Source organism: Myxine glutinosa, chromosome 2 (genome assembly GCF_964187855.1).
Source record: "Myxine glutinosa chromosome 2, kmMyxGlut1.1, whole genome shotgun sequence".
In the NCBI taxonomy this organism is placed as follows: domain Eukaryota; kingdom Metazoa; phylum Chordata; class Myxini; order Myxiniformes; family Myxinidae; genus Myxine; species Myxine glutinosa.
Genome location: NC_136262.1, coordinates 13,397,446 through 13,409,819, shown reverse-complemented (window position 1 = coordinate 13,409,819; position 12,374 = coordinate 13,397,446). Strand labels below are relative to the sequence as shown.

Here is a 12,374-nt window from a genome sequence, read left to right as displayed (position 1 = left end):
TTATTTGTGTTTCTGTTTGTGTTTATGTGTTAGCTCGTGTACAAGCCTCAACTTTGTATACAAAAAAGTATGTTCAGGGTGTTCCAAAAAGACCCGGACAACTTTGTTAATATATTTAGAACCACAAAAGATACAATACCCTTTGGTTTATATGATACAGAAACTCGTCATGTTTTGTGCACACCATCAATACACTTCAATGTGTCTCCGTTTATCACACACAGGACATCAAGGCGGCACACGAGTTCTTGCCATGTTCGGCACAGCACGTTTGCGTCCACCAGTGTGCATGCAGCTGTGATCCGAGAACGAAGAACATGCAGGTTTCCCACCTTGGCGTTGCAGACAACATCTTTGACAAACCCCCACAGAAAAAAATCAAGGGGGGTTATATCTGTTGATTATGGGGGCCAGGCGGTTGGTCCGTCTCGGCCAATCCAGCGACCTGGAAATTTTTCATTCAGGATGGCTTGAATGACTAAGGCCTAATGAGGGTGAGCTCCGTCCTGTTGAAAAATGATATCGGGTTGCAGGTCTTCAATCTATGGGAAGGTGAATCTTTCGAACATGGTTCATGTAAATTGTTGAGGTCACTGTATTCTCCGCAAAGAAAAATGGACCCACCAAGCGGTCATGGAGAGGGCCACACCACATATTGACCATTGGACTGTTGCGGATGTGTTCAATGACCACGTGGAGGTTTTCGGAGCCCCAGATCCTCACATTGTGCCGGTTGATCCTCCCCGATACATGAAAGCAAGCTTTGTCTGTGAACATGACCTTTTCCAGGTAATCTTTTTCATCCTCGATGCGAAAAGACTGAGCATTTCCAAGGCAAACACCTTGCATTTGGGTCCGTCATTTGGTTTGAGTTCCTGCAGTATTTGCACCTTATAGACATAGAGCTTCAGTCTTTATGCAAAATCCTGTGTACAGTGGTGGTTGGTAGTCCCAGTTCTCTGGATGCACGTCAGATTGATTTTCTGTGACTTTGTTGAAACGATTCATGCACTCGTTCTACATATGCTGCACTTGTGCTCGGTCGACCGGTACTTTTCTGTTTCTGACAACATCCAGTCTCCTTAAACCTCTTGTACCACTCTCTGATATTAGTCTGCAATGGCTGATTTCTTCCATACCTTGTACGGAAATTACGCTGAACTTGCTTGTTGGATCTCGTCTCGATGAACCATTTGATGCACTGGGCCATTTTCTTTTATATTAAACCACCAGACCTGAAAATACAAATAACTTTGAGTTTCTGTGTGATATAAAACAAAGGGTATCGTTGTATCATTTGTGGTACTAAATATATTAACAACCAAAGTTGTCCGGGTCTTTTTGGAACAGCCTGAATAATAATGTGGGCGGAGTCGTATCGTTCGAAGAGTGCTGTTCTACTTTTATCTTATTATTAACTGTTGAACTGAGGCAGGGTGTAGATAAATGAGTATGCCGACCCACACACGAATGTTAAGCTGGGAATGCATGTGTCGGCTGGTCCTCCTGGACAATAAAGATCCCACAGTGCCTTTTGACAAAGGGAAGGCAAGCATTATTACCGACACCCTGGCCAAATCCTAAATTCCTTCCCTGAACAGCTTCAGTCGAATGTCAGGCCTGACCAGCTGCTTAATTGTACACTTGGACCAGTCTTAGACTCCTTGAGTTGTTGACCCCAAATTAATGGGATATGGCATAAAGAAATCATCAAAGAAACACTGAGATATTTGTTTATTGTCTGTATGTATATATTTTCTACAGAGGAGAAAAGCCATACAGCTGCTCCGATTGTGGTCGGGCATTCTCTGACCCCAGCGCCAGGCGGCGCCATGTTGCCCTTCACAAGGGCGTTCGTCCTCATTCCTGCCCTGTTTGCCCACAACGTTTTGCACGACCTGACAATCTCCGCTCCCATATGAAGATCCATGCTCATCTGCAGGAACTCGTTGATAAGGAAGGCTTGGCAAGAGCAAGTCAGAAAAGCGAAAGTAGGAACCACATGGGTATTGATGTGGAAGCCTTGAGTACAAAGCACGGGGATGGCGAGAGCAACTCGATATTTCAATACCAGGTCACCCCTGGTGGGACCGGAATCCGACTTCTGCTCTCTGGGCAATGTTCACCTGGGCTGGACTCCCTGGGTGGGAACCAGTCTTTACATGTTTTGCAACCCACAATCCCATTACCACCTGCACCTGTGCTAGAAGTCGGTGGAGGTGCGTTAATGGCGGGACGAGGCGAAGCAGTTGGGGCACAGCTAACACTGATGGGGGAGGGATCGGCCATACCTTTGGGTAGTGTGAATGAGTTGGCATTGGTAACCGACGATACGATGCTAACTATTAGCGGTCCACCCAATGAAACCTCTAGTGGAATACAGATGATTACACTGAACACGGATGAATATCAGCAGCTGCCACAGGGTGCAGGTTGTGAGAGCAGAGAGTTTTCTGGAGGAGGTGGAGGCCCCAATGTTGACGGCCATGCATTGATTGACCCTGCTTTTCAGCTTCAAGTCGGTACAGTGTCCTTCTTGTAGTCGCTTTTTCTTTGTCTCTTTGCCCTTTTTCCCACTGAAGATAATTTTGAAATGTCCTACTTGATCTGTTTGACTGAAATGCATGATGCAATTTGCATTCATGCCAGTATTGTAACATAAAGACAAGCATCTGATAAATTTTCCAAACTGCTGTAATTAATTGTCTCAGCCATATTTGGTGTTTTTTTTGTACTTTGTGAATAATAATCATGATGGGCCAGTCGTTTGATCTGGAGATGTGATTGCGGTGGTGTTCACCTTCACCACTAAGGTGTCATTCACCACTAACATTCACCACTAAGGTGTCATTCTGAAATTTTACTGGTTAATACTTTCACTTGCTTCCTGTTATTACTTGATGCCTCACTGTGACATTATAGACCAACGAGGTTTCTTCAATGAAACCAGATGGTATTCATGGAATATTTACCCTGCACAGTCAACTTGGTACGAGGCAACACTTCTGTTTTTGAACGTTGTTTTTCTTTGATCCGATATGGCTGCCAGACCACGTGACCGATGACATCTTACGTTTATATTCTCTACCATAATTGTTGCGTAGATCACGCTCAAGAAATTTCAAACTGATCGGACTGAGCATTGTACTTGTCGAATTATGACATCATAATTAAGGCACCAATGACATCATCGTTAATAACATTTATTCCCCATACAGAGTTCTTTACAATGAGCCATGTTTCAATTTTTTCCATTGAGCGGTTTCGGCGATATAGGGGTTCAACGTTTTTCGATATTTTTTCCAAGATGGTGCCTAAACCACGTGACCTATGACGTGAAAATTATAAAAAATTGTATAAGATTTGCTCCGATGTTGAAAATTTCGTGTCCATCAGAATAACAGTTGGAGAAAAAAAACCCCTCGTACTGATCAGATCAAGCATTGTACATGTTGAATGATGACGTCACAATGAAGGCACCATCACAAAAAATAAACAAAAATTACATCATCAGCATATCTTATTCCATGGGGAGTACTTGACAATGAGCCATGTTTCAATTTTTTCCATTGAGCTGTTTTGGAGATATAGAGGTGTAACGTTTTTCCAAGATGGCGTCCATACCACATAGACTATGACGTCATTATGAATTTTAAAAGTTCTGCATGTGGAGGCGCTCCTATGGTAAAATTTCGTGTCAATGGGATCAACGGTTGCCGAGAAAATGCATTTTTAAAATGCAGACACCCACGTAGTACGTACATGGGCCACACGTACCGTAACCGATCGCTTAACCGCGCTCTAGGCTTTGCGAGCACAGGGTAATGACGTGGTGTCCACGGACCAGCGTCGGTGAAAAGAGCACTTGGGCCCTGGTTGTTGATGCTCTTCATGGCTGGCCAATCGTGCATTACGGATACATCCCTGTTGACATGAACATTTCCTGTGGAATCGCATCACGACTGCGGACATTGCGTAGCCGTACGCGTTCCCATGGAAACTGCCAAGAAATCTCACATGTGCGCAAGTGAGCGTACTGGTTACCGCCAATTGCTTGGGGACACATGCTTTTGGAGAAGCCATCCTGTTGGTAGTTTATAGCTGGGTCGGGATTCAAACCCAGGCGAGACAGCTTGGAGGCGAGTAGTGCGTACCTCTAGACTAGAGTCTCGGCCATCCTTACTGTGAGCTGATATTGATTCACAAATAAGATTAAATGGACTTTAAAAAAAATGACCATCCGATTCACCTTCTCTCCAATACTTATGGACTGTTCACAACATTTATCAACACCGAACAATGGGAGCAAGCAGGGGTTTTGAAACTTCCTATGTGCATGCCACATTCTTTGATTATGGAAACGTCTTCGGCAGGATGGAAACAAATGCTGTCATACAAGTTTAAGGTGAAGGTGAAGGTGAAGGTGAAGGTGAAGAGATGTATTATTAGAGTGTTTGAAAAATAAACGTTCACAGTCTGTGTTCTCCGAGCAAAGGCACGTGGCTGTGAAACATGGTCTCCACAAATGAGATGGAGGAAAAATTGATCACCATGTAAAGAAAGATGTCTATCTTGGCTTCAGCAAAAGAGACAAGAGGAGAAATGGATGGATCAGACAGAAAACAAAATTCCTTTGACATTATGGTCACAATCAAAACGCTGAAATGGGCCTGGGCTGGACTAGTTGGAAGAAGAGTGGACAACTGGCGGTCAACAAGAATTATTGCAAACAGGCATCAGGAGAAGACTCTGTAAGAAGCACAGGTAGACCAAAGATGAGATGGAGAGATTCAATTGAAAAAAAAAATAAACAAAAAATTTGCTGTGCATAGCACGATCCTTGTGAAATCCCTAAAATAAGTTGTTGACCTTTGGCCTATGTTGACCTTTGGCCTGTTGACCTTTTGGCCTATGTTGACCTCAAAAATAATTGGTGGTTGAATGCTATATAAATCCTCTTCAAATGATGTCGTCATTCGGATGAAAATTGAGGATTTTAGAAATCTAGCCTATGTTGACCTTTTGGCCAATGTTGACCTCAAAAATACTTGGTGATTGAACTCAGTGACCAGATATGCAAATCATCTTCAAATTTCAAGTTAATCAGATGAAAATTGAGGATTTTACAAATTTCACCTTAAGTTGTTGGTTGACCTTTGGCCTATGTTGACCTTTTGGCCAATGTTGACCTCAAAAATACTTGGTGATTGAACTCAGTGACCAGATATGCAAATCATCTTCAAATTTCAAGTTAATCAGATGAAAATTGAGGATTTTACAAATTTCACCTTAAGTTGTTGGTTGACCTTTGGCCTATGTTGACCTTTTGGCCCCAAAATCAATAGGCTTCTTTATTATCAACCCTACTATTTGGTAAAGTTTCGTAAAGATTGGTTTAAAATTGTGACCTGTAGGTGATTGACAAACAAACAGAATAACACACAAGACCAACCAATATAAAAACATGAAAATCTTCCATTTTCGCAAGTAACAAAATTGTATTGAACAGAAAGAACATAATATACACTGTGTGCGTGTGCGTGTGTGTGTGTGTGTGTGTGTGTGTGTGTGTGTGTGTGTGTGTGTGTGTGTATGTGTGTGTATGTGTGCGCGCGTGTGTGTGCGTGTGTGTGTGTGTCAGCCAATGGCCAATTCAGGTGACATATTTTATCAATAAACACAGTATTAACCCAATTGAATTGTAATTTAGTGAATTATGGAGGTGTTTGGTAATTTTTGAGAATTCCAGACGAAATAAAGAATCCACTCCGACGTTTCGTAAACTGGGCGGAAGGACATTGTGCAAAAGGAGTTTGATGTTTATCCGCTTGATGCGGGAAACCCCGCCTGTACTTAGGAATTTCCTCTGTGTGGAGTGGCAGAAACACCGACACTGACCGAGAAAGCCAGTGGAGGGCTCCTTGCTCCTTGCGTCTTGCTCCTTGCTCCTTGAGAATATCTGCAGGAAATGTATGCCAAGAAGGAGCCTGTCATCGAGCTTTTCATCAAGGTACCTTATGATGTCTTCATTGCATCACCTACTACCTGGTATTCTTACACATACTCTCTATGTTCATGTAACTGTCAAGTATTTCTTCCCTTCAATACTGAACACCTGATCATGTAGGTAAGACTCAGTGGGAGCTATATTGCCTCCTATGATCTTCCGAGCCACAAATACTGTAGGTTTTTGTGAGTACTTATTTATTAGATACAGGTAACTCCATTTTAGTGGACTATCTTACTATAATTCACCAAATGTCTGTCCGTCTGTCTGTCCGTCCGTCCGTCTGTTCCCAGGTACCACAAAAACGGCTTAACCGATCGCAACGACATTTTGGGTGGGTAATCCTGGGACCCCCTGGAGTAAAATAGGCGATATTGGTTTTCCATTTTTTCCCCCAATTTTCCAATTTTCCAAACATTATGGAATAATATTTACCGATATGAACAGTGATGTGGGTTTTATTGAAATTCTACAAATACTGTTTAGATTTTGATGATTTGCGTGTGATATGATTTAACGGATGTTTATATAAATCGTTCAAAATAAAAAAAAGCCTTCAATTTCTGATATTTTGGCTTTTCATTTGGGCCTCCCAATTGAAGCCCCGCCCGTAGGCCGGGTACCGTTGCTAATTAAATTAATGATCCATTGTTTTACTGAAATTCAACGATATTACGACTAGCAGTACAGGTAAACAATAAATTATTGTTATTATCATTACTAGCATCGACACACCTTAGGTGGACAATTTAAAGTGGTGATCTTTCCAGCATGCTTAGGGTCAAGATGGCTCTGGCTCTGCCAGGTGGACAGCGGTTCAGAAGCGAGGTCCAGCTAGGTAGTTTAAATATAGGATCAATAGGGGGAGAGTCGTCGAGGTGGTGGAGATGATGCAGAAAAGGGGTTGGAGGTATTATGTGTGTAGGAGACCAAATGGAAAGAAGACAGGGCGAGGAGATTGAAAGGAGGAAACAAGATGTTGCACTTGGGTGGGGATGGAAGGAGAAATGGCGTGGGAATAATAGTATCGGAAGAGATCAGCGAGCAGGTGGCGAGAGTGGAAAGATGGGAGGGACGGATGGTTTTGGCATGGGTGGTGATACAGAGGAAAATAGTGGGTGTTGTGTCGGTATATGGGCCACAAACGGGAAGGACTGGGGCGAAGAAGCAGGAATTCTGGGAAGCACTGCAGAGGTTGATGGGAATGGTTGAGATGGAGGTGATGCTGTGCATTGTGGAGGACTTTAATGCGCATGTGGGAGTAGCGGAGTCAAGGAAAGAGGAAGGTGTTGGTAAATTTGGTTGGAGAACGAGGAATAGGGATGGGCGAGATCTGGTGGTGAGAGTTGGGATAACCCGAGCTGGTTCATTCTTTCAAAAGAAGGAAAAAGCTACAAGATTACCTACAGAGTGGAGAGCACTGAACATAATTGGATTTGGTGGTGGTAAGGAAGAGACAGCTGTGGGAGGTTAACGATTGCAAGGCAGTTAACACCCAGCAGCAACGCAAAGCATGTTAACACCCAGCAGCAAGGCAGAGCATGTTAACACCCAGCAGCAAGGCAGAGCATGTTAATACCCAGCAAAGCCTGTGGTGTTTGTAGTGAGGATGAAGAAAAGGAAGAGGTTAAGAGCAGGGGTCGGAAGGCTATTAAATGGTGGAAGTGTCGGGGAAACGTCGTCGTAGAGTACAAGGAGAGGGTGAGGGCCAGGTTTGAGCAACTTGGTGAAGAAGTTGAAGGTTTGTAAGAGTGGAATCGGTATGGAGAGGCATTTCGGGGAATTGCACAAGTGTTGTGTGGAAGGAGGTCAGGAAAGGGTGCATTGTCCAGGGATAGAAACCAGGTATGGCTGATGGAGGAAGTAGCGAAGGCAGTTGGTGAAAAGGTGGAGGTTTGGAAGAGGATAGAAAAGATCGAGGTTAGAGGGAGGCAGTCGGATGCAGGGTTCTTGCACCTGTATGGGCAGAAGAAGAAAGCAGCATGGAGAGCTGTGGACAAGGTGAGGAATGATATTGAAGAGGTGTATAAGAAGTTCGAAGAGGACGGTGGGAGAAGTATAATCTATAAATTTGCTCGTGACAGGGATGAGGATACCAAGGACATGAAGGGAGGTGGTGCTGTGATTAAGGAGGAGGCAGGAGGCTAGGGACAGATAGGTGTGCAGTCGGGAAGGTGTGGGAAGGATATTTCAAACAGTTGTTGAAACGGGAAAGAAGCAACGGCGAGCTGGAGCTACCATGTTTTGTGGAGGGGAAAGTGGAGGTGGTGGATATCATGGAGGAGGAAGTGCAGACAGCCAGCATTGAAGAGGATAAAAAGGGAAGAGCACCAGGCATTGATGAGGTGCGCACAGATATGATAATTGCAGCAGAGGTCTGAGTCAGTTGGATGAAGAGGCTGTTGAATGTACGAGTATGTATGAGAGAGGGTTCGTGTAATGATCCAGACGAAGGTTCGAGATCAACTGATTTATTTACTAGTATCGTGTAGAGTAGTGTAGTGTAGTGTAGTACCCCCTCCCCATTTACTGAAAACAACTAAAACCCACGGAAAAAAAAATTGCAACAAATGAACCCCAGGCGAGTCGTAATCAACTTGGAAACTCAAACCCTCTCAGGAGTCTCCTACTTTACACAACACATCATTGAGATGCGTGGGTAGTCTCTTGGCATGAGAAGAGTGATTAATAAGTGGTGATGGTATGACTACCTGTGTAGAGTCTGCTTCAGGCTGCAAAGCTGAGGATGTTTGTTCAGCTGGATCTTGTAACTGAGGTGTTGGTGTGGAGTGATTCGCCAACTGGTCTTCCACTGGGAATGGGGTAATAGGTGAAGGAGGCTCAGCGGTCTGCAACTCCTCAACCCCCCCCCCCCCCCCTCCCAAACCCAAGTCCTTAACTCCCCTTTCCAAACTCTGTTCCTTCTCTGCCCCCCCCCCCCCCACACCCCCTCCCATTCAAACTCCCTGTCTTCCACTTAACCTTTTATCCTCAAGTCCTCAGCCCCCTGCCTCCACCCCTTCCCAACTCCAAGTCTGTATAACAGTCACTCACTGTTAAGACTGCTAAGGTTTCTCTTTGAAGTAAATCGACGTAAAGGAAATTTGTTGTTGAATGGAGTTGACATAATAGTTTGTGGTTATATAATTTTTTGTACTTCTGGTAGGTATTTTTCCTCAGAGCAGATGCTCTAACCATTACACCACTGTCTGGTTGAGAAATTTTGAGAAACCTGGTGAGTTGAGATTGAAAAAGGTAAGGTTGAGGAAGGTAGGTTGACGAAGGTGAGTTGAGAAATTTGAGAAAATAGCCAACTTGGTGCCTCACCCGATGTTTACCAATGGGACTTTAAAGTCCCACCCCGTATTAATTGATTCAGTAAACATCCACTTGCTTCCTCTTCCTGTTGGGACTTCTCATACAATCTCAAACACTGAGGCCGAGGTGGAAAAAGGGATTATTATTGATACTGTAATAAAGCAGCACTATATTTTTAAATTATGCACAGGATTGGGGTTTTTGTGCTGGAAAGGAAGGGCAAAAGGAAATGGAAAGGAACTTGTGATATCTCCAGCGAATGATATACAAAGGCACCAGGAGTGGGAGTGTGGGCTCGAGGGAAGGGAACAGGATGGGAGATAGGAATGGGAAAAGCAGACGTTTTTGTATTTAAAAATTAAATTATTCATTGGGGCTAAGAGAGGATTTAGGTGTAGGAAGGTGAGCAGAACATGGAGATGGAGATGGAGATTGGGAGGAGGCCAAAAGCAAACAGACAATTTTAAAACGGCGAATGCTAAACCATGAACCAATAAATTCCACATTCCTGTGCCACCTGCAGTCGAACATCAGACATGGACAGTCGGTTCAAACAGGCATATGGAGCTTCTTATGAACCTTCACCACTTTAGTCAGTTTTGGGCCCATGTTCTGATTATATTCAAGGTTACCTTCACTCCTTTCATTTCCTTTACAACAGTCCATCGCCAGGTCTGTCTTGGCCGTCCAACCCTTCTCTTCCCGTCAGCTGCCCGTCATATTGCTCTTTTGGCATCTTCATCCTCTATGTGTATTACGTGACTAATCCATCTCCACCTCCTAATTTTGATCTCTTCTTTGATTGTTTTCCTCCCTGTTAACCTTTCAACCTCTATCTTACGAGCCATGTCAGGCCAGATGATTCTCAAGATTTTCTTATCGACGTTGAACATGAAAGACTCCGGCTTGACATTATTTGATTTTCCAAGATCCACATCCAAATGGGAGGACTGACAACGTTGCAGTCAAAGATTCTCAGCTTCGTTTTGGTCTTGTACGTCTTTGATGTCCAAATTGACATCAGTTTCATGAATACAGACACCCTTTGTCTTTTGTATCCATTGTAGTACATTTCCATCTACCCTCCAGTTATGATAACCATGGACACCAGATGTGTAAACTTGTCAACCTCTAATTTGTGAATTATTGTGCATGATGTTGCTGTTGATGTAGTTGTAGTTGTGGTTGTTGTGTGTGGCATGTATGCTCATGATTCTGTCTTTGCTATGTTAATTTTCAGCTCCACTTGTACCCCCATATTGCTCCACTTGTACCTCCACTTGTACCTCCACTTGTAGCCTATTTACTTCCTCTTGCATGTGGTGTATGTAAGGATTATGACATCAGGTAGATGTTGATCTGAAAAGTAGAGGTTTTTTTGTTGATTTTTTTGGATACAAGATCGAGGCTCGTGTAAGAGCTAAAAATTCCTTAATATGAAAATAAAACGAGTGAGTGAATAAAATAAGCCGCTTGGCGAGCCGCTCGGTGAGCCGCTCAGGGAGCTGCCCAACGAACTGCTCAGCGCGCAAGCAAGCGAGCTGAACGTTTTGGCCTGGATGAGGCGTCTGTGCTTCACGTCCACCAACAACCCAATTGCACACAGGAAGTCCGCACCGAGCAATGCCATGGGCACGCTGGCGGTTACGAATGTCCATTGAAAGCGTTGCCCTCCAAACCGCAGGGAGAGGCAGAGCTTTCCGAATGTGCGTATGGGTGTACCGTTGGCTGCAAGCAACGCGGGGCCCCGGCCCGCGGTTCGCTTGTCGGACGTGGAGGTGGGGATAACGCTCACCTGTGCACCTGTGTCGCAGAGGAAGCGACGCCCGGACAAGGTGTCCGTGACAAAAAGGGGGCTGCCGGAAAGGCCGACACTCAAAGCCGCTGCCGAGCGCCGGCCCGGGCGTTTCCCGACTTGCCAAACGAGCACGGCGGGCAACAATTCCTAGCCTTGTGGCCAAACCTGGCGTGGAAACGGCACCAGGTTTGCGGCGGAGGCGGAGGCCGCGGCTTTCGCGGTGGTGGTGGGCGGGGCGTGGCGGCGGCCACGAGGTGTGCATCGGCATCAGCCTCGGGATCCACGAGGTGTGCAGCAGCATCAGCCTCGGGATCCGCGACGGCCGCACCGACTCTCGCCCGCGTGTCACAAGCCGTGAAAAACTTGTCGGCCTGGACGGCCAGAGCGCGGGGTTCCTTTATTTTGAAACCGGCCAACGCGAGGCGTACCTGTGCCGGTAGCTGGCGTAGAAAGAGCGCCCGGAATAAAAAAAATCCGGGGCTTTGTCACCCAGCAGCGACAGCATGTAGTCCATCCGGACCGATGGTCGTGTGTCGCCGAGTTCGGGAAGGTCCAGGAGGCGGTCGGCCCGTTCGCACTCCGTGAGGCTGAACATGGCGATGAGGAGACGCTTGAGCGCCTCGTACCTGTGGTCGGCCGGTGGGTTCCGCAGGACGGACACGACTCGGGCGGCTGTGCCGGGCCCGAGGGCGGCGATGACGTGGTAATAACGCGTCTCATCCGCCGTTACGCCTTGAAGTTTGAACTGTGCCTCGGCCTGCGCGAACCATACCTCGGCCTGAGCTTCCCAATACTCAGGGAGCTTCACCGCGACCGTGTTGTTTGACATGGCGCGTTCTGTTGGTCAGCGGCGGCTGAACCAGCGTCGAGGTCACCAGTGAAGTGCGGTGCTATGCGCACGACTTGTTTGCCAAGATAAGCAACAACGCGGGTAACCAAAAAGAGTCTTTATTGCAAAGCTCAACTATAGCACTGACGTGCTCGGGGCTGCGCGCCCCGTGTATATCCCGAGGCCACGCCTACCCCTCGGGCATGGCCGACACCCTCTTGGTGCGTGGAATGATGTCACCACGCCAGCGTGCCATCGTGTCCGCCACAATAGCCTATTTTACTCCAGGGGGTCCGAGGATTACCCACCCAAAATATCATTGCGATCGGTTCAGCCGTTTTTGCGGTACCTTCGAACCGACAGACAGACGGACATTTGGTGAATTATAGTAAGATTAGAATCATTGTTATCGCTTGAGCCTT

At 45.8% G+C, this 12,374-nt stretch overlaps 2 protein-coding genes across 2 annotated transcripts in view; both read left to right on the top strand.

Annotated features, from left to right (window-relative positions):
• The window catches only part of LOC137422024 (uncharacterized), a 45,365-nt gene extending 41,855 nt beyond the window's left edge, over nt 1-3,510 (top strand). The window contains exon 9 of the mRNA XM_068108699.2: nt 1,765-3,510. Within this exon, the coding sequence (XP_067964800.2) occupies nt 1,765-2,542 (778 nt within the window). The 3' untranslated portion in view covers nt 2,543-3,510. The remainder of the gene's footprint in view (nt 1-1,764) is intronic.
• A 1,280-nt stretch (nt 3,511-4,790) lies between these two features.
• LOC137422029 (chloride intracellular channel protein 4) overlaps nt 4,791-12,374 on the top strand; it is a 54,713-nt gene continuing 47,129 nt past the window's right edge. The window contains exon 1 of the mRNA XM_068108712.2: nt 4,791-6,010. Coding sequence (XP_067964813.2) covers nt 5,969-6,010 — 42 coding nt within the window. The 5' untranslated portion in view covers nt 4,791-5,968. The remainder of the gene's footprint in view (nt 6,011-12,374) is intronic.